The sequence below is a fragment of the Orcinus orca genome, chromosome 3 (assembly GCF_937001465.1).
Source record: "Orcinus orca chromosome 3, mOrcOrc1.1, whole genome shotgun sequence".
Lineage (NCBI taxonomy): Eukaryota > Metazoa > Chordata > Mammalia > Artiodactyla > Delphinidae > Orcinus > Orcinus orca.
In genome coordinates this window covers 68,903,569-68,930,403 of record NC_064561.1, presented here as the reverse complement: position 1 = coordinate 68,930,403, position 26,835 = coordinate 68,903,569, and the positions used below count along the sequence as shown (strand labels likewise).

The window sequence follows — 26,835 nt, the reverse complement described above, 5'->3', positions numbered from 1 at the left end:
ATATATATATATGTATGTATATTTTAAACACAAATACAAGTTTTGTTGTTGTTTTGTTTTGTTTAATATTTATTTATTTGGCTGCACTGGATCTTAGTTGCAGCACGTGGGATCTTTAGTTGTGGTGTGTGAACTCTTATGTGGCACATGGGATCTATTTCCCTGGCCAGGAATAGAACCCAGGTCCCCCACCCCCCCAGCCCTGCATTGGGAGTGTGGAGTCTTAGCCACTGGACCACCAGGGAAGTCCCATCAAAGGATATGAAGACTTGGAAAAACTGAATTCTGCCTGTTGCCCCTGCTGATATCAGCAAGAACACAAACAGGTTGTAGAATAACCATTATAATCCTTATGGAAACTTATTTTCATTAACATAATTACACATGAAATGGTTAGTTTCCAATATGTATAGAAGGGTTGTCAAATGGCGGTGAATGAAGATTCAGATGGAAGATAGTGTCTATCACGTTCATTTCTGTGCTCTTGGATGTTGGCAGATGAATTGGCCTCCTGGTTAAGCATGTTCTAGGGATAATTTTCCCTTCTCTAGGCAATGATCAGGTTTGCAAGTTCCAGTGTGTTGTACAGTACACTTATTTTTGCCTGTGTGTATGGATTGAGGAAATAATTTTTAAAAACCCATACATAATAAAAGGCATCGGTGCATGGTTAAAAAGGGGGAGGGGTACTTGTTATTTAAGTCAAAGAAGTGTTTAGCTTGAAAAACTCATGTGAATTCAAGAATGTGTGTATAAATATTTACCAAAACATTGTAATAGTGAAAAATAGGAAACAAATGTCCATCACCTAAAGAAAGGAAACATTATTGGTTTAGACACCTACTAGCAAAATGAACAGCAGTAAAAAGGAATAAACTATAAACTAGATCCTCATGGAAAAATATCTTACTATGTTGAGGGAAAAGCAAAGTATAGAAGAATACATGCCATGTAACACTTTTTAAATAAAAGTTTAAAAACGTGATAACAAAGCTACGTTGTTTATGGACACATAGAAAAGTATAAAAGTATGCAAGAGAATGATAAACAATAAATTCAGGGTAATCATTACTTTGGAGAGGAAAACAAAGAGGACTTCTTAAAGATCCAGAGTTGATACAACAATGTTTAGATTGGGCAAAGCTGGGTTATAGGTTTGTGCTGTGTATTTTCTATACTTTTAGTTGACTTGAATTTTTTAAAAAGAGTACAGACTTTAACCTCAAATAAGGTTACCACTTCTGCTTATACTGAGTTCAGGGAAAGATTGGTATTGATACATGTTTCCATCAGTTTGTCTGTCTTTAAAATAGAAGGCAACATTATTAAGAGGGAAATAGAAAATATTAGAGTACCAGATTCTATAATTTGATATTTTCAGAAGTTAATTATAATAATTTTCTTTCAAACTCATCTAGGATAACTGAGTTACTAATATTTCCTAAGTTTTAAAAATTTGTAATTTTAAATACTCTAGCAGTTAATTTTTAAATACTAGCTTCAAGTGTTATGCTGGACATATAAGTTAACATTTCTGTTGCAACCCTGGTAAGATAGTGCAGCAGGGAGAATGCAGTACTATGGTGATGACAGACTGCTTCCCTTCAGTGTGTCTTGAAAACGCGGAACATACCTTATCTTTCTAAGTCTCACCCTTTCTTTTTTTTTTTTTAGTTAATTAATTAATTTAAAAATTTTTGGCTGTGTTGGGTCTTCGTTGCTGTGCGCTGGCTTTCTAGTTGCAGTGGGGGGGGGGCTGCTCTTCGTTGAGGTGCGCGGGCTTCTCTTGTTGTAGAGCACGGGCTCTAGGCGCGCAAGCTTCAGTAGTTGTGGCACGTGTCTCACCCCTTTCTTGATTTCTTCATTTTGTGCTATCATGTTGCCCTTCACCTTCCCTTCACTTTCAGTTTTGCTGGTAGTGAGTTTTCCAGCATTGTCTTCTGTCTCTGATGCTTAATTTGTCAAACATAAAGGCAGTCAGGATTTAGTGTACATCATAATTTTCTGGGGGACTTGTTAAAATGCACATTGTTAGGCTACACTGCAGAGTTTCTGATTCAGTAGGTCTGGTTGGAGCCTGAGAATTTGCATTTCTAATAAGTTTTCTTGTGATAATGGTGCTGCTGTGCCAGGACCTCATTTTTGAGAACTACTACTTATCTAGCTCTTCTTTCTTTGCAGTTCATTCATCTTAAAAGGAGGTTCAGCTTGATTTCCTGGGCAACATAGTTTCTCAGGCATTCTAACTTGTACATTTCTAGTATTTTTTAGATTCAGACTAAAAAGACATGATATGGTAGAACATGTATAGTAGAACACCATGTCCTTACTCTAATTACTAATTACATGTTTTACTTGGGTTGGATACTTTGTATCTTTTTTTTTTTTTTTTTTTTTGTGGTTCGTGGGCCTCTCACTGTTGTGGCCTCTCCCATCGCGGAGCACAGGCTCTGGATGCGCAGGCTCAGCGGCCATGGCTCACGGGCCCAGCCGCTCTGCGGCATGTGGGATCTTCCCGGACCGGGGCACAAACCTGTGCCCCCTGCATCGGCAGCCAGACTCTCAACACTGCGCCACCAGGGAAGCCCTGTATCTTTTTTTAAAAATAAAATTGGGGATTGGTCTAGATGATCTCTTCTGGTGTTGAATCATAATTTCTGCTTAAATCTTCTCATATCCTGATTAACACCACCAAAGATTCTTGATTTGTACAGCAAAATTTAGAACTATTAAAAATTGACTTTGGGGCTTCCCAAAGTCAAAAAAAATTGACTTTGAAGCCAATTTTCTGTGAAAGTAACTATAACCTCTCATTTTCCCATCTTGTTTCTCTCACCATATGCCATAGGGTAAAGACCAAAATGGTGAAACAAATCTGTATTCCATGCAGTCTGTATTTTGCTTCATAATTGTTAAGACTGGGGAAAGAGGTTTTTTAAAAATAGCTAATAGTAGCATTAATTTTTACCAACTAATGACCTATTTGAGTATTTAAGGATACAGTGAAAGGAAACTCTACATATCCCTTGCAGGACCCCCTCCCCACAGAGCTAGGAAGTTTCCTTTCTTTCTTTCTTCTTTCCCCTCAACCCGCACCCTGCATTCCCTGCAGTGGAAGCGTGGAGTCTTAACCACTGGGGCACCAGGGAAGTCCCAGGAAGTTTCCTTTCTCTTTGCTACAGTGCTATGATACAGAAATATCTGAGGCTCAGAGACTTTAGCGTTCTGTTTTCTTTAATAGTGGTCCCTTTTAAAGAAGGGGTAATCCTTTGGAAAGTAGGTATTCTTAAGGAGTCATATAAGGCATTATAATCATTCCTGTGTATCTCTTCATTGGATTTCATATTCCTGAGCCAAAAAAGGTAGTATTAGGAAATGTATTTAAAAGTTTGGCTAGAGAATGGACTTGAGGATACGGGGAGGGGGAAGGGTAAGCTGGGACAAAGTGAGACAGTGGCATGGACATATATACACTACCAAACGTAAAATAGATAGCTAGTGGGAAGCAGCCCCATAGCACACAGAGATCAGCTCAGTGCTTTGTGACCACCTAGAGGGGTGGGAAAGGGAGGGTGGGAGGGAGTGGGAGATGCAAGAGGGAAGAGATATGGGGATATATGTATATGTATAGCTGATTCACTTTGTTATAAAGCAGAAACTAACACACTATTGTAAAGCAATTATACTCCAATAAAGATGTTTAAAAAAAAGTTAAAAAAATAATAAATAAAATATAAAAGTTTGGGGACTTCCCTAGTGGTCCAGTGGTTAAGACTCCACACTTCCACAGCAGGGCGCATGGTTCTGTTTGATCCCTGGTCGGGGAACTAAGATCCCGCAAGCCGTGGTGCACAGCCAAAAAAAAAAAGTTTGTAGTGAATTAAACCTTACTTGAAAATAATTAAATTAATTTGTGTAAGGTTTTGGGGCTGTTTGAACTAAGATAAGAAATACTTGGGAAAGTTGCAGAGAATCAAAATTGTTTATAACCCTTAATCTTTAAAAATAACAGTTCTGCTGTATACCTATAAACAAGGGGAGTGTACACCATCAAAGAAAAAAATTTTAATTGAGAACTATTTAGTAATATCCAGTTTATTCCCAAAACAGGACCTTTATTTTAATTTTTTTTAGATTTCAAAGGAAGATTATAAAATCTTTTTAGAAATTGAGGATCCTGTCAAAGTTCCCTCCTCCCTCTTTTTTCTAAATTTAATTATATATACTTTATTTCTCTATTGCTCTTTCTATAGAAAAGTTTTTCAATAAACAGGAAAATTCCTTGGTTTTGGGTTTTGTCTTAGCCCTACTCTCAATCCCAGTAATGCGTAATTTGCTATATGATATACAAGACAAATCTGAATACTATTTGTTTTGGAATAAGAAGTCAAGGAAATTAATGTATAGGTATAAAGGCATATGATAAAGCCAACTGTTAAACAAAAAATAGCCTGATGCGTTAGGGTATTTTTTTCTGCCCAAGTGATCTGTCTAGATCAGTGCCTTTATTTAATTTCAAGATTCATCTTTGTTTTGTTTTTGGCCACGCCACTCGGCTTGCAGGATCTCAGTTCCTTGGGCCATGGCAGTGAAAGCCTGGAATCCTAATCACTAGGCCACCAGGGAACTCCCTTCAGTTTTCATCTTAATGCAGGCACATCAAATTTTGTAGCTTCTGTGTCTATTCAGTCTAACTGGCTTTTCACTATTTTGAAATGAGATGGTCACAGCTTTTAATAGCTATTTTATTTTAATCCAAATTTATAGTCAGAACTGGTAAGTTATTTTTTTTAATATAGATTTATTTAATTAATTTAATTTTTTGGCTGCATTGGTTCTTCCGTTGCTGTGCGCGGGCTTTCTCTGGTTGCAGTGAGTGGGGGCTACTCTTTGTTGCAGTGTGAGGGCTTCTCATTGCGGTGCCTTCTCTTGTGGCGGAGCACAGACTCCAGGCGCGCAGTCTTCAGTAGTTGTGGCACACAGGCTTAGTTGCTCCGCAGCATGTGGGATCTTCTTGGACCAGGGCTCGAACCCGTGTCCCCTGCATTGGAAGGTGGATTCTTAACCACTGCGCCACCAGGGAAGCCCCTGGTAATTTATTTTTCAAATAGGCAGTAAATACACTTGTTAAAAGGTATAAAAGGAATACATATAGTTCCTATTCTCACCCCCAAAACAGACTTTCCTTCTGAAGGCAAATACTGTGAACTAGTTTCTTATGTATTCTTCAGAGATATTTTATGCATATACAAAGATGAATGGATATATGCTTTTTTAGTAAACAACTTTGATATATATTATATGCAATAAAATTCAACAATTTTAAGTGTACAGTTTGAGTTTTAATAAATATATACACAGTTTTGTGGTCCCTATGAAAATCATGATACAGAATATTTCCATAACCCCCCAAATTTTCCTCATGTCCCTTTGCAGTTCAATCCCCTCCAGCTCTCTCTAGCCCCTGAAACTATTGGTCTGCTTTCTGTCACTATAAATTTACCTTTTTTAGAATGCATATCAGTGGAATCATACAGATTATAGTCTTTTTATGTCTGACTGATTTCACTTAACATTATGCCTTTGAGATTCATCCATATGAGTGCCTTGAACCAAGGAAGTGTTGAATGAGTATGTTAATTGTGTATTAGCTTAAGTTTGGGTTAAGGTTTTTTGAATTAATTATATCATACTGGCTCATGAAGTGGACTGATGGATTTTTTTTAATGGCTCAAATTTTTTTCCTTTCAGTTTTATTGACATACTATGTAAGTTTAAGATGTTCAGCATAATGATTTGACTTACATATATCATGAAATGATTACCATGGTAAGTTTAGTGAATATCCATCATCTCACAGATACAAAATAAAAGGTAAAGAAAAAAATTTTTTTCCTTGTAATGAGAACTCCTACGATTTATTCTCTTAACAACTTTCATGTATAACATACAGCAGTGTTGGGACTTCCCTGGTGGTCCAGTGGTAAAGAATCTGTCTTCCAATGCAGGGGATGCTGGTTCGATCCCTGGTTGGGGAACTAAGATCCCACATGCCGAGGGACAACTAAGCCTGTGTGCCGCAACTATTGAGCCCACGTGTTCTGGAACACACGTGCCACAACTAGAGAGAAAAAACCCGCATGCCACAACTAGAGAGAAGCCCACGCTCCACAACAAAGAGCCCGAGCGCTGCAACTAAGACCCAACGCAGCCAAAAATATAAATAAAATAAATAAAATATTTTTTAAAATATAGCAGTGTTAATTATATTTATCATGATGTACATTTACATACCTAGTACTTATTTATCTTATAACTGGAAATTTGTACCTTTTGACTAACTCACCACCTCCCCTCACCTCTGATAAACAAATCTGATCTCTTTTTCTATAAGTTTGTTTGTTTTTGAAGTATAGTTGACCCACAACACTATGTTAGTTTCTGGTGCACAACATAGTGATTTGATATTTCTGTACATTACAAAGTGATCACCATCTGATGGATCTTATATTCACTTAGATAAATGTTAGTCAGAAGTAGATTAACTTTTTGTTTCAAATCAAGCAAGCATTCTTAGTTATAGTGAACTTTATTACAAACATTTGGGAATAGGAACTGTACAGTAGGTTGTTTTTTGTTTATTTTCCTCCTTGAGATGGGCAAGGAATCTCTGTTGTAGAGAAATACAAAATCACCAAATTGAGATACAAAAGAAAGTAAATATTGTTAACTCTTTATCTCAACCCCAGCCCTTTAAAAAACAAAACAGAACTTTATTTCTATACTTTATGCTTTGTCCTCCGAGCTTACAGATAGGATAAAACAGGATAATTGATGTAACCAAATGGCTGGTTGAATAAGTTAACTCAGAAGAAGGGACTTACAGAAATATCTATGTGTTGCAAGTTAAAAAGTTTACTTATGTAACTCATTAATAAGATTTGAGATAGTTTTTATTGTACTTTTAATAGATTTTACTGTTTTTACTGTTCTGGTTTTAACATATAATTAAAACTAGTCCTCCCTCAGAGCTTGTTTTTATCTCAAATACCAAGTCAAGGGGAAAGGGAATATAGTATGATTTCCTGCTTTGTGGTTTTTCAGGCATCCCCACCCAGTAACAAGTCTCAAGTTTGTGGATTCTTATGTTAAAGTAGCTAAGAAGCTGGCATCTGGTTGTGGAGCATTACTACACGTAGTTCCATCTCTGATTACAAATCTTTATGATGGATTATGTTCAGCCAGCCTTTGTAATACATCCTTTTTGTTTGTTTGTTTGTTTTTTGTAGTATGCGGGCCTCTCACTGTTGTGGCCTCTCCCATTGCGGAGCACAGGCTCCGGACGCGCGGGCTCAGTGGCCATGGCTCACGGGCCTAGTCGCTGCGCGGCATGTGGGATCTTCCTGGACCGGGGCATGAACCCGTCTCCGCTGCATCAGCAGGCGGACTCTCAACCACTGCGCCACCAGGGAAGCCCTGTAATATATCCTTTTTAAAGTTTTTTCTACTACCTTTGAAACCTTGGTAGTGGATATGAGCTGAAAAAATACCAGTATCTTGTCAGATGGTTCCGTGTAATTTGGAACATTTATGACTTAAAGATGACTTAAAGAGTTTGTCTCAAGTATAACCTAATGGTTTTGAGGTACAAAAACCAGCCTATAGGGACTTCCTCTGGTGGCTCAGTGGGTAAGACTCTGCCTGCCAATGCAGGGGTTACGGGTTCCATCCCTGGTCCGGGAAGATCCCACATGCCATGGAGCAACTAAGCCCGTGTGCCACAAGTACTGAGCCTGCGCTCCAGAGACTGCGTGCCACAACTATTGAAGCCTGCATGCCTAGAGCCCGTGCTCCGCAGCAAGAGAAGCCACCACAGTGAGAAGTCCAGGCACTGCAATGAAGAGTAGCCCCCACTCGCTGCAACCAGAGAAAGCCCACGCACAGCAACGAAGACCCACTGCAGCCAAAAAAATAAAATTAAATCTTTAAAAAAAAAAAGCTGTTGATCTTTTTTGAAAACTAATAAGTTTTTACTTAAAAACAGTTTTTGTGGTTCTTTAGTACGATACATGTTTACCTTCCTTATATTTACTACCTACTAAACTCCGAACAAAGCAAAAATGATTACTTGTATAAACATATATTTGCATTCAAGAATCCCAAATAATGAAATCCCAAAGATTTCATTAATCTACCCTTCTCTGACTTTGAAGGAGTGCTCCTAAAAGAGCTTTACTGGTGGGACAGAGAATGTTGGTAACAGTGACAATTTTATTAATGGATAAAAGTTATATTTATGTTGAATACATTTCTTTTTTCTCTCCTTCTTAAGGAATTGAACGACCTGGCGCGGGACCCCCCAGCACAGTGTTCAGCAGGTCCCGTTGGAGATGATAGTAAGTATGTGAAAGGAATGATAGAGTGAAACATAAAACAGCATAAAAATCTGCCTCTGGGGAACTCTGGGACTGATAAATATACATCTCTTAAGGTTATTTTGTGTGAAGAGATAATTATGCAGTAGAGAAGAGGCAGTATTTACCTTTACTTGCCCATGAAAGGTGCAGTTTTATGTGTATCCCATCATCTTCTGTACTGTTTATTACATTTTGAACCTCTTCTGCCAGACATTGTCTGTGTAGTTGTCCTGGCTCCTTCTTATCTGTCCTTTGTCCCTTCTGGGTATTTACTTGAGTCAAAATATTCGAGCTTTTACTTACAGCAAGCTACTGTTCTTTCAGTAAGATAATACTAAAGATGATGGGGGGGGTATGTGTGTGTATATGTATATGTGTATGTATGTATGTGGGTCTGTGTCTGTCTTTCTATTGACTCATACTCGTGAAGACAGCTACAATTTATTTTTAATGTCCAGTTTATCTCCTTAATCCTGTCTAAAATAATCTATTGTACTTATCGTACATGTTGGATAATAATTTTGTTTTTGTTCCACTTTGTCTCAACACAGCTTTTTCCCCTTATACCATCTTTTATCCTTTTTAAAATGGAGGATATTTGAAGAGGCTGTGCCTTGTAACACAAAACTAATTCACACACAGAAAATGCAACATTTAGCAAATAGGGAAAAAATGGAATATACTTGGAGTATACTTGGAAACATTTGTGTAAGAGAAGTATATAGATTAAGACAAAAAATAAATGAGGTTATATTAGTTTGTGTGTAAATTAATTTTTTCCTTGTTTTTCTTAGATTGCTGTTTTGGTCTCCTAAATCCTTAAGAACCAAAGCAAAGCCCTTGTACAAGGACTGCTTTATAGATAAAACAGATGTTATAAATTATAAGACTAAGTACTTGTGATGAAAAATCCCATTTATGTTATGTTTAGACCTGTCCAGTATGAGTAACTATAGTATTTGATACCAAACAGGACAGGACAAGTACTTAAACACACATTATCTCATTTACGCCTCACAATTCTTTTAGGTCATTGGGATAGAAATTGTAAACTATTTTAGAGAAGAATCTGGTGAGAGGCTTGTGGAGGTTCCGGAAGTGGACTCATTCTCAGGTTTTCTGATTCTACTTTTGTCATTTCACGGTTATCATATAATCCATCTGCATCAGTGTGGTCATTCAATTGAAAGAGTGTTTTTATTTCAGGTAAATTCCTCAAAGTTGAGAGTGGCTGATTTTTAATTAAAAGCGTTTGAAGTCTGGGGATTAGATTTCATTTTTGAAGTTCTGTAGTGTGCTAAAGTAATTTGCCTTTGCTTCTACCATAGTTAGTACTATTACATTCCTTTGTCAGATTGAAAAAATGCTTACCCTGGAGAGTTAAACTCCCCCAAAGCATAAGCAATAAAAGAAAAAGATAAATTAGACTTCATCAAAATTTAAAAATTAGGTGCAACAAATGATACTATTAAGAAAGTGAAAAGACACACAGAATGGGAGAAAAATTTTGTAGGTCATATATATCTAATAAGGCATATTTATCCAAAATATTTTTTAAAAGTCTGTATCTCAGCAATATAAAGATAGATAACCCAATTTTAAAATAAACAGAGGATCTGAATAGCTATTTCTCCAAATAAGATATACAAATGGCCAATAAACACATGGAAAGATGTTCAGCATCATTAATCATCAGGGAAATGCATGTCAGAACCATAATGAGATGTCACTTTACACCCACTAGGATGGCTAGAATCAAAAAGTCAAATAATAACAAATGTTGATGAGGATGTGGAGAAATTTGAACCTTCATACATTGCTGGTAGAATGCAAAATGGTATAGCCAGCTTGGAAGACAGCCTGTTAGTTCCTCAAAAAGTTAAACATAGAGTTACGATATAACCCAGTGAGTTCATTCCTAGGTATGTGTCCAAGAGAAATGAAACGTATATCTGTACAAAAACTCATACATGATTGTTCATAGAAGCTTTATTTATAATAGCCAAAAAGTGAAAACAACCCAAATACCCACCAGCTGATGAGGGGGTAAATAAAATGTGGTGTATCCATACAATGGAATATTATTTGACGATTAACAAGAATGAAATGATATATACTACAACATGGATGAGCATTAAAAACATTATGCTGAAAAGACCTATACTCTGAAAACTATAAGTTGCTGGTGAAAGAAATTGAAGATGACATAGACAGATATTGTTAAAATGACCATACTGCCCAAGGCAGTCTACAGATTCAGTGCTATCCCTATCAAATTACCAATGGCATTTTTCATAGAACTAGAACAAAAAAATTTAAAATTTGTATGGAAACACAGAAGACCTCGAATAGCCAAAACAATCTTGAGAAAGAAGACTGGAGCTAGAGGAATCATGCTTCCTGACTTCAGAATGTACTACAAAGCTACAGTAATCAAAGGGGTATGGTGCAGAAAACAAGAATATAGATCAGTGGAACAGGAAAGCAAAAATCAAGCATATAGATCAATGGAACAGGAAAACAAAAAACAAGCATATATATCAGTAGAACAGGATAGAAAGCCCAGAAATAAACCTACGCACTTAAGGTCAATTAATCTACAACAAAAGAACCAAGAATATTCAATGGAGAAAAAGATAGTCTCTTCAGTAAGTGGTTCTGGGAAAACTGGACAGCTACATGTAAAAGAATGAAATCAGAACATTTTCTCACACCATATACAAAAATAAACTGAAAATAAACACCTAAGTGTAAGACCAGGTACTCTAAAACTCCTAGAGGAAAACACAAGGAGAATACTTTTTGACATAAATTGCAGCAGTATTTTTTTCGCTCCGTCTCCTAGAGTAATGGAAATAAAAATAAAAATAAACAAATAGGACATAATTAAACTTAAAAGCTTTTGCACAGCGAAGGAAACTGTAAACAAAAAAAGAACCTGTGGAATAGGAGAAAATATTTGCAAACAATGCAACCAACAAGGAATTAATTTCCAAAATATACAAACAGCTCATACAGCTTAATAAAAGCTTTTTGATAAAGAACAAACAACCCAATCAAATAATGGGCAGAAGACCTTAAATAGACATTTCTCCAAAGAAGACATACAGGTAGCCAATAGGCACATGGAAAGATGCTCAATATTGCTAGTTATTAGAGAAAAGCAGATCAGAACTACAATGAAGTATCACCTCACACTAGTCAGAATGGCCATTGTCAAAAAATCTACAAACAGTAAACGCTGGAGGTGTAGAGAAAAGGGAACCCTCCTACACTGTTGGTGGGAATGTAATTGGTGCAGCCACTATGGAGAACAATATGGAGGTTCCTTAAAAAACTAAAAGTAGAGTTACCATATGATCCAGCAATCCCACTCCTGGGCATTTATCTGGAGAGAACTAACTTGGAAAAGATAATATGCACCCCAGTGTTCATAGCACTGTTTACAATAGCCAAGACATGGAAACAAATGTGCTCCAGAGGGAGACGTAAGTCATTGATTCCAGTAGGTATTCTTATATTTAACCAGCGTGGCAGAATACTCAATTAAGATTTAAATGGTAGGTCTTGAAATGCTTTTGTTAATTAAATTAATGTGTTTTTTTGTTGTTGTTTTTTTGTTTTGTTTTTTTGCGGTACGCGGGCCTCCCACTGCCGTGGCCCCTCCCGCTGCGGAGCACAGGCTCCGGACACGCAGGCCCAGCAGCCATGGCTCACGGGCCCAGCCGCTCCGCGGCTCGTGGGATCTTCCTGGACCAGGGTGGGAACCCGTGTACCCCGCATCGGCAGGCGGACTCCCATCCACTGCGCCACCAGGGAAGCCCCAAATTAATGTGTTTTTATTTTGTTCTTCTCTGCCTTTTGTTGGTATTGTAGATTCTAGATCATTTTAACAAGAGACATAAATATTGTTGATCTCAGTTGCTACATTAGCAATTTCCTTATTCCTCTCCCCTCTCACTCTTTTTTTTTTTTTTTTTTTTTTTTTTCCCTCTCACTCTTAAAGACAGCCCTGTGTATGTGCTTTTGCTCATTTTTCTGGTGACAGTATTTGACCCTTTATTTATAAAGACGGAAACAAGTTAATAAAGGTTAGCATTTGAGTGTTAATGGGTTTTTATTTAGAACTAATGGTTTATATAAGTTTAGTTCTACTGGGGAATATTAAACATGATTTACTAACTAAATGGATATGAATTACATATGAAATAGCCTGTTGATGTTGCTTATAAGAGTTCTCAGTAATATAAGATTCTTGCTTAAATATACTAGAATATTTTCAATTTTCCAGAGTGCCAGATATGAAAGAGATTGCATTATTACTTGAAAATATTGATCTTTTCACATCTTCTTCTAGGAAGGGTATCCTTTATGTAATTGTAAATGTTCTAGTTGCCAGCTTGTCTTGTCAGAATTTCTGCTCCAAGCCTTTGGGGTTTCTATGTTGTCTAATTTTTAGTCGATTTTAATCATAAAGCATAAAATGGTCTTTGTTTTCTGTAGAGGAAGAATAGGAAATCACCAAAAATAAATATTTTACCTTCAGCCAAGAATTTGTTCAGGTTTAAATTTTTCCAATAACTTCTTAAGTCTGGCAGTATTTTTAGCAAGAGAAAGATTGATCTTGAAAAGACTCAGAAGAAAAAGTTAGGACTTAGATAGTTTTAAAAATTTTTAACTAAATTTTTTAGCATGTCTCGATATTTGTATATTTTATCATCTAAGTGCTTTAGTTCTCTCTTTTTATTCCTTATCTGATTCTTACAACCTTTAACAAGAGTGCAGGTATAAATATATCTTCCCATTTACAGCCACAAATTTTAAAAGTATAGAAGGATTAAATGGAAGAATAAGATTGCTTTAAAACAATTCCCTTGACCTGTAGCTTGGTCATTTTTAATAGTGTTTTCAGCTTTGTCATTGGGATTGTTTACTCTAATTATCAGTGTGTTTTGTTTACTCGAATTGTAAATATATTTATGATTAAAAACAGAATGAGACTTGTTTCTTTAAATAGGACCTTAGGGCTCTTTTAATAGGACCTTTGTTAAAGATACTGGGACTAATCTTAGTGACTCAAAGTGACTTTCTCCTTAGCTGCTTAATCCATAAAAAATTGGTTGGCAGAAGTTATGAGGAATTTTTCTCAGTACTAATGATGGGTAACGTAAAAAGGAGAGCCTCAGCAGTACCTATCCTTTATTTTTAATTCCTAATAAACAGGCTGCTCTTTGTAGATTCAGACACCAGTGAGGGGCAGGCCAACCATAGGGTCAGTTCTCATGCAGGTGGTCAGAAGGAATTTAAGGATTTGGCCTGATATCCCAGTGGATTTTCGTGCGGTTTTTTAGTCTTCACATTTCCTCTTTGTGTCGAGGGTTAGGTGGTTTGGGTTGCTCATGTATAATCCCAGTGATAGCTTCCCTTAGTTTGCTTAAATCCTAGTGTGAATGTTAAATGCTAAGTAGCTTGCTTAGAAAGTGAAAACTGGCTTTTTGATCTTTGTGTTGTCCTTAGTGGCATTACCTTGGAAATGGAACAAGCACCATTTTTTGCAGTTTGAAGAGAAAATTTCCTTATTAAACAAGTATATAATTTATTGGGATTATCCCGAGTTTGTAATCAAGCTTGGGGCTTTCAGCTGATGTTTTCTTTATTTACTGAGGTACCAGCAATTCTAAACACCTACAGGTGAGAACTCTTGGAAATTTTTTTCTCACTGGAAAAAAGCCAGCATTTCCTAATTTGAGTATTGTCTACTTTAAGTTTACTGTTCTGCTCTATGCCAGTATTATAAAAGGAGTATATTATATATATTTGTGTTGGGGAAATGATATAACACATGAAAGAATTGAATCTTGTGGTTCTTTTTTACCCTTTGAGGTAAGGAAATGCCTGTTTAAAAGTGAAATTTTGGACCTTGTCAAGAATTTTGTTTCCCTGACATGAATTTTCAAGATGTTTTAGCCCAAATACTTCTTTGTTGAGCACCTTATCAGTGTTCTATACCATGCTAGTCATTTTTGTTTTCTCTGTTCAGACTCCAACTTAATTTAGATTCCTCATCCTGCTCAGGACTCATCATATTGCTAATAAATGAACTGAGATTACATGGGGAATGATATGTTATTATGGTGTAGGTATACTGTGGATATTGCTTCATGGTGATTTTTTGTTGTTCTTTTTCAGTGTTCCATTGGCAAGCTACAATAATGGGGCCAGTAAGTATTCAGATTAATTTCAGAATAAATAGTTTATGTAATTCACTCATTTTAATCCAACTTTTCTTGTTATCAACAGAATGACAGTCCCTATCAGGGTGGAGTATTTTTCTTGACAATTCATTTCCCAACAGATTACCCCTTCAAACCACCTAAGGTAATTGGGATATGACAATTGTTTTGTATCTACTTTCGACAATACTATTGAAACAGTTTACAAAAAATTTTCCTTTTTTGATAGGTTGCATTTACAACAAGAATTTATCATCCAAATATTAACAGTAATGGCAGCATTTGTCTTGATATTCTACGGTCACAGTGGTCTCCAGCACTAACTATTTCAAAAGGTAATAGAATGAGTATTTGATATCAGTATAAAAATCCTACTGTGTTTTTTGTCTTTTTAAGATTACTTATTCTTGGAAAGATTGCTTGGATTCCTTTTTTAAGAGGAGGTAGCAATCCCCCTTATTCTTTTTTTTCTTTTTAAGTTATTTATTTATTTATTTATGGCTGTGTTGCGTCTTTGTTTCTGTGCGAGGGCTTTCTCTAGTTGTGGTGAGCGGGGGCCATTCTTCATCGCGGTGCGCAGGCCTCTCACTATCACGGCCTCTCTTGTGTGGAGCACAGGCTTCAGACATGCGGGCTCAGTAGTTGTGGCGAGCGGGCCCAGTTGCTCCGCAGCATGTGGGATCTTCCCAGACCAGGGCGTGAACCCGCATCCCATGCATTGGCAGGCAGACTCCCAACCACTGCGCCACCAGGGAAGCACCCCCCCCCCCGCCCCTTATTCTTAAAAAGACCTTTAGACCCACTGGAGAGAGCTGGATTTTCAAGCATAGGTATTCCTTGGTGTCATGACTGCTCTCTGTCCATTGCTCTTGCTATTCAAGCATAGGTTGGAATATGACTACTTGGTATGAATGTTTTTTTAGAGCATAGTAAAAGTAGAAGACAAACAATGTCTCTTCCAACCTTGAGATCCATGAATGGAAAGGATAGATATTGTTCCAGAATAATAAAAAAAACAGCCATTGTAGAGGAATGCTTGTATACTATAAGCATAGACAGTAGTTTCTTGAAGAGCAAAGTATAGGTGAATTCATATTCACATTCTTTAAGGTTTTACCAGCTCTTATCTTTAGGTTTCTGTCAGGAACAGAATCACCCTCTAAGATAATCAATTTAATATAAATTTTTATTTGAGCATCTTAATCTTTGGTATATTGTGTGTGGGGGAGGGTGAAAATGTGTAGAGAAAGTTAGTTACCAACTTAGTGATGGAAGATCCAGTAGTTGTTTCTTTCTTTCTTTACTTACTTAAGTACTTACTTATTTGGCTGCGTTGGGTCTTTGTTGCTGCATGTGGGCTTTCTCTAGTTGTGGCGAGCAGGGGCTACTCTTCGTTGCGGTGCACGGGCCTCTCATTGTGGTGGCTTCTCTTGTTGTGGATCACAGGCTTTAGGTGCGCGGGCTTCAGTAGTTGTGGCACACAGGCTCAGTAGTTGTGGCTTGCGTGCTGTAGAGTGCAGGCTCAGTAGTTGTGGCGCACGAGCTTAGTTGCTCCACAGCACGTGGGATCTTCCCGGACCAGAGATCGAACCCGTGTCCCCTGCATTGGCAGGCGGATTCTTAACCACTGCACCACCAGGGAAGTCACAGGGTCCTTAGTTGTGGTATTCGAACTCTTAGTGGTGGCATGCATGTGGGATCTAGTTCCTAGACCAGGGAGCGAACCCGGGCCCCCTGCGTTGGGTGTGCAGTCTTAACCACTGCGCCATCAGGTAAGTCCCCCTCCAATAGTTCTTTAAAATAAGACCTAGTTATATGAGGAGGTTGGGGATTTTTTTATATTCCTGAACTGAATATTATCTTATTTGTTGATGTGAGATTGTTCAACCCCTCAACATCATACCCAAATGAAATCACAAGTGGATTAAATGTTGTCAAAGTACAGATACTAGAAATAGGCTGCAAGTATGATAATGGGCCAATATGTTTAACAGATATGAAGAACATATATAAATCAGTAAGGAAAAACCTAGATCCCAATGGACAGAAAGGAACAGAGGAAATAAAAATTAAAATAAGTTCCCATTTTTCACCTTTTTAATTAACAAAGATCTTTACAAAAGAAAAATAAATGTTGGTGAACTGCATTGAAATGAGTGCTTATATATGCTACAGATAGAAGTACAGATTTGTATAGTCCAGTCTGCCAGTATGTATTAAGAAATAAGAGATTTAATCATTAATACCCTTTGACCCAGTAATTCTAGGTTCATTCATTTGTACTAAAAAAATAAGACCAACAGTTAAAAAAAGTTCTCTGTGCAAGTACATTTGCAACAGTGTTATTTCTGAAAAATAGAAATTACATATAGACTCAACGGTAGAGGAGAAAATATATTGGTTCTGGAAAATGCATTCAAAAGAGTATTGATCCTTAAAAATATTGTGGGAAATAGGAAAATACAATGTTTGAAAAAAGCAGAAAAGAGATAAAGTGTTACACATTGTAACTTGCGTTACATATATAGAAAGTATATTAAATAGCTAGAAAGAAATAGTTTGGGTATTTGGGGATGAAATTTGGTACATAAAAATATTTTTCTTTTCTGTCTACTTAAATTTTATCATTTCTTTAATGCATACATTTAGACAAGAGGCAACATAGTTTCATGTTAAAGAACATAGATTCTGGATGCAACTGCCTGTATTAGGATCTCAGCTCCACCTCTTATTGGATGAGACTTGAGACAGATTGGCTTCTGCATTCCACAGAGTTTTCATCGGTAGAATAGGGATGATAAAAACTTTCACTGTTATTATGAAGATTAAAAAAGCAAAAAGTGCATAGTTAACTGGTTCCTTGTAAGCACCCAAATAACTGGGATAAAGGCACTATTGTAAAAAGTATTGGAGGGGACTTCCCTGGTGGCACAGTGGTTAAGAATCTGCCTGCCAATGCAGGGGACACAGGTTTGATCCCTGGTCCGGGAAGATCCCACATGCCGCGGAGCAACTAAGCCTGGGGGCCACAACTACTGAGCCCGTGTGCCTCAACTACTGAAGCCCAAGTGCATAGAACCTGTGCTACACAACAGGAGAAGCCACCTCAATGAAAAGCCCGCACACTGCAATGAAGAGTAGCCCCCGCTCACCGCAACTAGAGAAAGCCCACACACTGCAATGAAGACCCAACGCAGCCTAAATAAATAAATAATTTTTTAAAAAAACAAAAAAACCAAAAAATCCATAGTTGACTCGTACCTTGTAAGCACCTAAATAACTGGGATAAAGGTACTATTGTAAAAAGTTTTGGAGGGGACTTCCCTGGTGGTGCAGTGGTTAAGAATCTGCCTGCCAGTGTAGGGGACACGGTTTCGCAACCTGGTCCGGGAAGATCCCACTTGCCGCAGAGCAACTAAGCCCGTGCGCCACAACTACTGAGTCTGCACTCTATAGAGCCCACGCACCGCAACTACTGAAGCCCATGCGCCTAGAACCTGTGCTCCACCACAAGAGAAGCCACTTCAGTGAGAAGCCTGCACACCACAATGAAGAGTAGCCCCCCCCCAAAAAAAAAGAGTAGCCCCCCACTCGCCGCAACTAGAGAAGGCCTACATGCAGCAACGAAGACCCAACGCAGCCCAAAAAAAGAAAAAAAAAAAAAAAGTACTGGATAGGAACTTCCCCTGGTGGCGCGGTGGTTAAGAAACTGCCTGCCAATGCAGGGGACATCGGTTCGATCCCTGGTCTGGGAAGATCCCACATACTGCGGAGCAGCTAAGCCTGTGTGCCACAACTACTGAGCCCGCAGCCTAGAGCCCGTGCTCCACAACAAGAGAAGCCACCGCAGTGAGAAGCCCACACACTGCAACGAAGCATGGCCCCCGCTTGCTGCAACTAGAGAAAGCTCACACGCAGCAGCAAAGACCTAGTACAGCCAAAAATAAATAAATAATTTAAAAAATTATTGGATATTTGTCATGTTGTAATTACGGTAAGACTTGCATATTCTTAAAAGTTAATTTTTTGAAGGAAACAAAAAACTCTGGGGCATTAAATTAAGATTTCTGGGGTCCCAGGCAAAAATACAAACAAAAAATCAGAGGACCACATTTTTCAAAATTGTGACTAAAATAGTTTTCCAGATAAGTGGCCCCTTTTCTTTTTGAAGGCCTCCTTGTAATTCAAGGGCTGCTTGTGAAAGTGTTCATATGCCTATTGTTCTTGGATTTCCTGGCCTGGTTGCTCTTCTTTTACCAAGTAGCTGTAGAGATAGAAATCTAGATATAAATGGGGCCAAGAGAGGTGGGACTCTGTGTGTGTGTGTGTGTGTCTGTGTGTGTGTCTGTGTGTGTGTCTGTGTGTCTGGCGGGGCGAGGGGGTCTAGATACCTGAAATTGTTACCATAGCTTTTTTTTTTCCCTTTCCCTTCTGTGCCTGGTGTTGATTTTTTCAGTTGTTCTAAATCATAAGGGCTGTTAGTTTATTTGACTTGATATGTTCTGTCTAGATAGCTATCTTTTATAATACCTGCAGTGCCATTTTGTTGAATTTGGTTATATCAACATACCTAGGTTTAGTGTTTTAAAGAAGGCCTGAATCCTGTATGTGATATAATTATCCCTTTAACATAGTCCGTTTTTTCTTTTTTTTAATTAGTTAATTAATTTTTGGCTGCATTGGGTCTTCGGTGCTGCACACGGGCATTTCTCTAGTTGCGGCGAGTGGGGGCTACTCTTCATTGCAGTGTGCGGGCTTCTCATTGAGGTGGCTTCTCTTGTTTCTGAGCATGAGCTCTAGGCACGTGGGCTTCAGTAGTTGTGGCACGCGGGCTCAGTAGTTGTGGCACACGGGCTTAGTTGCTCCGCGGCATGTGGGATCTTCCCAGACCAGGGCTCAAACCCTTGTCCCCTGCATTGGCAGGCAGATTCTTAACCACTGTACCACCAGGGAAGTCCCCATAGTCTGTTTTTTTTTTGTTTTTTTTTTTTGCGGTACGTGGGCCTCTCACTGCTGTGGCCTCTCCCGTTGCGGAGCACAGGCTCCGGACGCGCAGGCTCAGCGGCCATGGCTCACGGGCCGCTCTGCGGCATGTGGGATCTTCCCAGACAGGGGCACGAACCCGTGTCCCCTGCATCAGCAGGCGGACTCGCAACCACTGCGCCACCAGGGAAGCCCCATAGTCTGTTTTTGAGGGCAGTAATCTTGACCCAAAATGCCCTCCACTTTGAGTATATAGGTAAGGGACCTAAATATACAGAAAACTTAAAGGAAGCAGATTAAGTGCATCATAAAGCCACTTGATTATATGTTTTTAGAATTGGAAGTGACTGTGGGTTATGACACTAATGAAAATGGGTATGTACTGATGAGGAATATATATATGTTGGTGAAAATTTAGTTAGTTCAGTGAAGAGTCTCTACAAGCTGTAGAAATAGAAGTTATTCTCTTTATAGAGAAAGAAGGTATAGTATATTATAAGCCAAATCAATTTTCTACAAATTCAAGGATCTAAGTAGTGTACTAAGAACTGTTTTACCAGGTCCAGATTACCCACATCCTACCTTCCTTTCCTGGAAAGAAAGAAAAGTTATTTACTTAAAACTTATCTTTTTAAAATGATACAAATGAACTTATTTACAAAACAGCAACAGACCCACAGACATAGAAGACAAATTTATGGTTGACAAAGGGGAAATGGAGCGGGGAGGGATAAATTAGGAGTTTGGAACTAATAGTTACACACTACTATATATAAAATAGATAAACAAGGACCTACTGTATAGCACAGGAAACTATATTCAGTATCTTGTAATAACCTATAATGCACAACAAGAATCTGAAAAAGAGTATATATGTATATGTATAACTGAATCACTTTGCTGTATACCTGAAACTAACACATTGTAAATCAACTATACTTCAATTTTTTAAAAAAATTTGTCTTGGGCTTCCCTGGTGGCGCAGTGGTTGAGAGTCTGCCTGCCGATGCAGGGGACGCGGGTTCGTGCCCCGGTCTGGGAAGATCCCACATGCCGCGGAGCGGCTGGGCCCGTGAGCCATGGCCACTGAGCCTGCGCGTCCGGAGCCTGTGCTCCGCGACGGGAGAGGCCACAACGGTGAGAGGCCCCCGTACCGCAAAAAAAAAAAAAAAATTTGTCTTTTTAAAGTTGCCTTATTGAAATAGTTGGAAGAGTAAATAAAGGGAACTTAACAAATACTAATGGTCATATGTCTAATTTTAGGTGAAGAATCAGTTGTATTCTTGCCAGCTTGATAGGCCAGATAAGTTTCTTCTTCTATAGTCAGTAATTTCATGAACATTCAAAGATCTATAACTCCTTGTTGTCATTTCCAGGAAATACATGAAATCTTTCCTAATTGCTGTTAGAATATTCTGTGCTTGAAGAGGGCATCAGGTGATACACCTGACAATGGGAAGAGAAGATATTTTGGGAATGCCATCTGCCATTTGTGGGCAACAGGAATGAAGAGTCAGAAAACATCTTGCCTGATGTTTTTTGTTTTCCATATACTCTTAAGGCAAGGAAATAGCTTTTTTTGTTAACAACTGAATGATAAAGGGCGTGTAAACTTTCTCATCTCTCCGAAGCCCCTCATCTCCGTAGAACAGATTTGATAGGAAAAGGAATATTCCTTTTCCTGATGAATTTGATGTTTGGGGAGTAACGTGGGCTCTGAATCATTGTCTCTTGCTACAGAACATTAGAGAGAAATAAGGTAGCTGAGTTCTGGTAACATCAGAATAGAATGATTGGAATTTATTTCAGTATGTCAGAGACCACTGGATTTAATGTAATTAGTGGCCTTAGCCTCCTCTTTGCTTTCAATAAGGAATACATAAGTTAATGAATTTGAACAGAGGAAATTGTACTGTTGAGATCTGTCTGCTACATTCCAGGTTGTCACTGAGGAAATGGCTTAGATGAGATTCTAAATCATTACTGAAAATAATTTGAGACTTTAGTTTGAGATATGTTGTATCCTCTATAATAAGTGTGGCCAGCCCCATTTGGGAGCAAGTACTGGCCTTTATATTCTTAGACTAAATCGTTTTCAACTAAAAATGAAACAAATCCATTGCATCTGAATATATAGTACCTGCCATGGAGAAAGCAGTGATTGTTGGATTTCATAGTTGTCATTTCTTACTAAGAGCATTCAGTAGTGTGGTTGTCTTTGGAATTTTGAAAGCCATTTATCCCTGAACATGGGCTTCTAAAAATTGAACTTCATAAGCTGGGAAAAGTGTTATTGGTCTAGGATTTGGAAGACCTGGATTCTAATTCCACTCTAATTTTACTCACTAACCAGGGACATGAGGCAAGACACTTCACCAGCCTGGGCCAGCTTCCTCAGGGGTTCAAGCATAGAGAAATCTTAGAATCTTTGTTGATTACTGTTACTGTAAACTTAGGTAGAGCTTACAAAGCTGTTAGGCACTACAATATAAATAGGGTCTTAGAATTTTCTCTTGTGTTGGCATCTCATGTTTCTTTCAACCTTTTTGCTTTTGTTCCTCTACTAATTTGTATGTTTTTTTCATTCTAGTACTTTTGTCCATCTGTTCTCTGTTGTGTGATCCCAATCCAGATGATCCTTTAGTGCCTGAGATTGCTCGGATCTACAAAACAGATAGAGAAAAGTAAGTATGGTCTCCAGACAGCAGAGTATCTGTGGTAGGGTGGAGATATTTTTGTCTAAGGGCTGAGTATCTGTCAGATACTTAAAATGAAGTCCTAATACACTCACCTGGGGACAGGAAAGAGGAGTATTTGCATCGAGTATCATCATAAGTAAATGATTTTATATCTGATTGTTTCATGACTCCTACTGCCTAGAAAAACTTTTTCTATAGTATATTTTCCAACAGCTTTAGGTCTTCTGCTTGGCTTTTGACGTGTAAAGATTTTGCATCAAGAGCCCATTTGTCTTAGGTAGGTATTTATAAATTAATGGGAAAGAGAATTGATTTTCTACCATTTGGAATAGTGTAAAAAAGAAAGTGAATAAATGTTACAAGACATTGATTATTAATAAATGTTATTAGCCCCAAGTTTCCTTTAAAACAAAACTTGTAGAATTTACATATTTTAGAATTGTATTGTGAATTATTGAAGAGTGGTCAGGATATCACAAGAGATAATAACTGAAAGTGTTGAAATTTTTGTTTGTTTGTTTTGTGTATTATTCAATTAGAGTGTGAAGGAAATAGTTGGGAAGTAGTGGATAATTTTCTAAAGTTAAAATATCAAAGATTAAACAATTAATTGAATTATTGGTTAGAGAGGCATATAAATAGGATATTTTAAAATGGAGCTGCATTGAGAATGGGGAATTCTAACAGCAATTGGTTCTTAGTTTAGTTTTTTTCTGTATTTAGGTCTGAATAGTATCTATAACTATGTATTCTTGGCTGCATTCAGAATAAAATTAGATAATGCTTTTTTCTATTTGTGAATTTACTTAGAAATACTTTTTTTTTTTTTTTTTTTCAGTATGCGGGCCTCTCACTGTTGTGGCCTCTGCCGTTGCGGAGCACAGGCTCCAGACGCGCAGGCTCAGTGGCCATGGCTCACGGGCTCAGCCGCTCCGTGGCATGTGGGATCTTCCCGGACCAGGGCACGAACCCGTGTCCCCTGCATCGGCAGGCAGACTCTCAACCACTGCGCCACCAGGGAAACCCATAAATACATTTTTTGATTAGAGAACCATTTTGTCCCATATTTAGAATTATGGGCATTTTTCCCAAGTCATTGTGGCGGTAATGGTCAGCAGAACTTTTTTGATCAAAGAATTAAAGATCCTTTTGCCCTACTTATTTTACTACTAGAATGTTCTTCTGGAGCAATAAACCCATTCATTTTAGCAACCAAATTGTTAAAATAAGTCTGCCAGAACTGGTTGTTTTATTGATGCAGGGGAAAGTATTATGTCAATTTAATCATTATTATATGATTTCAAGCACCATATAATATAGAATTATATTGTTCCAAGAACTCCAAATAAGTCAAACAAGGGTTGAAGATTGTCTGTTAGAAATACGTCGATCAAGTATAGACTGAGGATATGCCAGCAAGTGCTAAAATTTAATTAGAATCCTGTATTAGTAGCATTTATAGGATATTTCCCACTGTCATTGAATAAATGCTTATTAAAAATTTGGAGTAGGAAGATGGCTTAGCTTGAATATACTATAAGTTATTCCCTTCAAGTTACTGCATTCGATAATGAATGAACTCTTGCTTTCTAACTGACTCCTCACCTGTGTTAAGCTAAGCTTCTCTTTGTGTGTACAGGTACAACAGAATAGCTCGGGAATGGACTCAGAAGTATGCGATGTAATTAAAGAAATTATTGGATAACCTCTACAAATAAAGATAGGGGAACTCTGAAAGAGAAAGTCCTTTTGATTTCCATTTGACTGCTTTCTATGAGCCCACGCCTCATCTTCCCTTGTGCACATGTTTACCTGATACAGCAGTGCTGCGTGTTGTACATACTTGGAACAACAAACTAGAAATACTGTACTTCTGTACCAACATTGCCTCCTAGCAGAGAAGTGTGTGTGTGACAAGCCAGTTCTCCAGGCATAACCTAGGTGTGAGACTAAAAGCTTTCCTTATTGACTTAAATTTGGATAACGGCAGAGTGAGGGGTGGTGGGTATGTTGTGTGCTTGGATGGGGAAGAAAAGCTCCACTGACCTGTAGGAGATTGTTTTTTAAGTGAAATCCCATTAAACTCAAAACAGTTATGAAAAGCAAGGCCAAGAACATGAAGCTGTTTCTGTATTCGTTTTATTCCGAAGGACTTAACGTCTTAGGTGAAAGTTATGACCAATCAGATTAAACTCTACCTACATCCTGTATTTTAAGGTCTAAGTTTAACTGGTCAACATTTAAATGGATTGGAGCTATTAGTAAGTAAAGTGTGATGGGCTTTGTTTCCAACTCTTTTACATCTCCCCACCCTTCAACCTTCGTCCTTCAGCCCCTCTTTCTCTCTTCCATATTCTTTGGTTTGTATGTGGTTTCTCAGTTAATACATAGCTAATAGCTCTTATTTTTCTTATGTTTTTAACTGCTTAGGTCTATCTGGATGTAAGGGTGAAAATTCATTCGATGGAAATACTTGTGTATATTTAAAGACCCAATTGCTCCTCTGGAGCCTGTACGTTCAAGAATGATTAATCTGTGTAATAAACTGATTACTACAGTCATTACATATAATTTTGTGTGAATAGGCTTTTTGATTTTAAGAATTTTGTCTAGCTGAGATTAGTGGTGGATTTTTTCCCACCCCTAAAATGTTTTCATTTATACTGGTTGCATTTCAAAATCATGAAACAATTCAGTTTACATAGTAAAAAGGATATCTTGAAAGTAATTTTACTGAACAAGATAAACGCATAAGCTTAAAAGAATTTTCATGAAATTTATATGTGCAGTATTCCAGGAACATGACTGTTAAACTAAATAAGAAATTTGCTTTATTATTGAAACTAAGCTGCATTTCACTGAAACCTTGTGACATTCCTTTGGTACATAGGACATAAAACAAAGGCATTGCTATTTGGTAAGTTCAGCTTCTGTGATTGTGATTGTAAAAACAACATTGACCAAACCTGGGAAACATGAGCACAATCTTGTATTGGAGAGTCTACATAATTACTTTGCACTAACATTGCAGGATGTTCATCCAATTTTAAATTGTACTGTATGTGGCTTTTTGGTCTTCCCTTGACGCTAGTAAAATGTAGTTTGAAACTTGTAAACAGCTGTGTTTGCCAGAAACATCGTTCCTGTGAACTAGGCAAGTTACTTTTTTTCCCCCTACTTCTCCTAATCTAATTGTAAACCAGGCCAGCCTGAAAGCAATGGCTGATGCTCTCTAGCCGTCAGGTTCTTTCAAATGCATCTTTACACTCTTGCACAAAAATTGAGGAATAAATGTCCACTGCTTTTGGTTTTAAACTTGTTTAACTTGTCTTATCTCTCAGTGTCACTATTCCATCTCAGAACTAAGGTGTGATACCTGAAACCTTTAAAGTGCTTCATTTTAGCTGCTGGCTACTTATTATTAGCATTTCTAGCATCCTTGACCTTGCAAAGAAGTTTGACTATTAATAGTTGTGGGTAAAGGAGTTAGAATTGAGCTCTAACCTAAAATTATCCTCATTCTCAGTATCATGGGTAAGTGGGAATTCAGTTTTTGACTGTTGACCATGGGTTAGTTGCACAGATCCTGAAAGCCCCATTCTTTGTCATCTTAAACAGCAGCCAGCTTATTACCATTTATTAGGTCATAATGTAGATATTTTCACAAGAGTACTTTTAAGTAAAAGTCATCCTGGTGTTCATGAAACATTTGGCTTTTGAATGCAGTTTGGTCTTGCTCATTTGAGTTTGGAACATATTTGGTGCAGTCTGCTTACATATGCCTTGGCCAGAATGAAGGCTCAGTGAGGAGACCACCTTCCCCACTCACAAAAAAAGTGCGTAACTCAGGATGGGTCTCATCTGGGATCACATTGCTTTTTACAGAAGTGTCTGTAGTTTTATCACATGTGAAAGCTTGTTTGCAGTAGATTTGATTATCTTGGTGGGCAGTGGTTACAAAGGAATGTCAGTGTATGGGTTCCCATTGCTTCTTTTTTGTTTTTAATTGAAGTATAATTGGTTTACAGTGTTGTATTAGTTTCAGGTGTACAGCAAAGTGATTCAGTTTCATATGTATATATATGTATATGTGTGTGTGTGTGTGTATAGATAGATAGATAGATTCTTTTCCCTTATAGGTTATTACAAAATATTGAGTATAGTTCCCCGTGCTATACAGTAGGTCCTTGTTGGTTATCTATTTTATATATAGTAGTGTGTATATGTTAATTGCTTTGCTTCTTTTTTTCTTAATGTATTAATTTTATTTATTTATTTTTGGCTGTGTTGGGTCTTCGTTGCTGCGCACGGGCTTTCTCTAGTTGTGGTGAGCAGGGGCTACTCTTCGTTGAGGTGCGCAGGCTTCTCATTACAGTAGCTTCTCTCGTTGCGGAGCACGGGCTCTAGGCGCACGCAGGCTTCAGTAGTTGTGGCTTGCGGGCTCTAGAGTGCAGGCTCAGTAGTTGTGGCGCACGGGCTTAGATGCTCCACGGCATGTGGGAT

At 37.9% G+C, this 26,835-nt stretch overlaps 1 protein-coding gene across 2 annotated transcripts in view; it reads left to right on the top strand.

Annotated features, from left to right (window-relative positions):
• Positions 1–24,903, top strand: part of UBE2D2 (ubiquitin conjugating enzyme E2 D2) — a 59,134-nt gene extending 34,231 nt beyond the window's left edge. Inside the window, exons 3-9 of one of the 2 annotated variants that reach the window (XM_033406658.2) lie at positions 8,333–8,396; positions 9,447–9,531; positions 14,607–14,638; positions 14,718–14,795; positions 14,880–14,985; positions 22,224–22,317; positions 23,972–24,903. In XM_033406658.2, coding sequence (XP_033262549.1) covers positions 8,391–8,396; positions 9,447–9,531; positions 14,607–14,638; positions 14,718–14,795; positions 14,880–14,985; positions 22,224–22,317; positions 23,972–24,017 — 447 coding nt within the window. In that variant the 5' untranslated portion in view covers positions 8,333–8,390 and the 3' untranslated portion in view covers positions 24,018–24,903. The remainder of the gene's footprint in view (positions 1–8,332; positions 8,397–9,446; positions 9,532–14,606; positions 14,639–14,717; positions 14,796–14,879; positions 14,986–22,223; positions 22,318–23,971) is intronic. The other variant, XM_004280297.3, reaches the window with a different exon arrangement.
• The last annotated feature ends 1,932 nt before the right edge of the window (positions 24,904–26,835 follow it).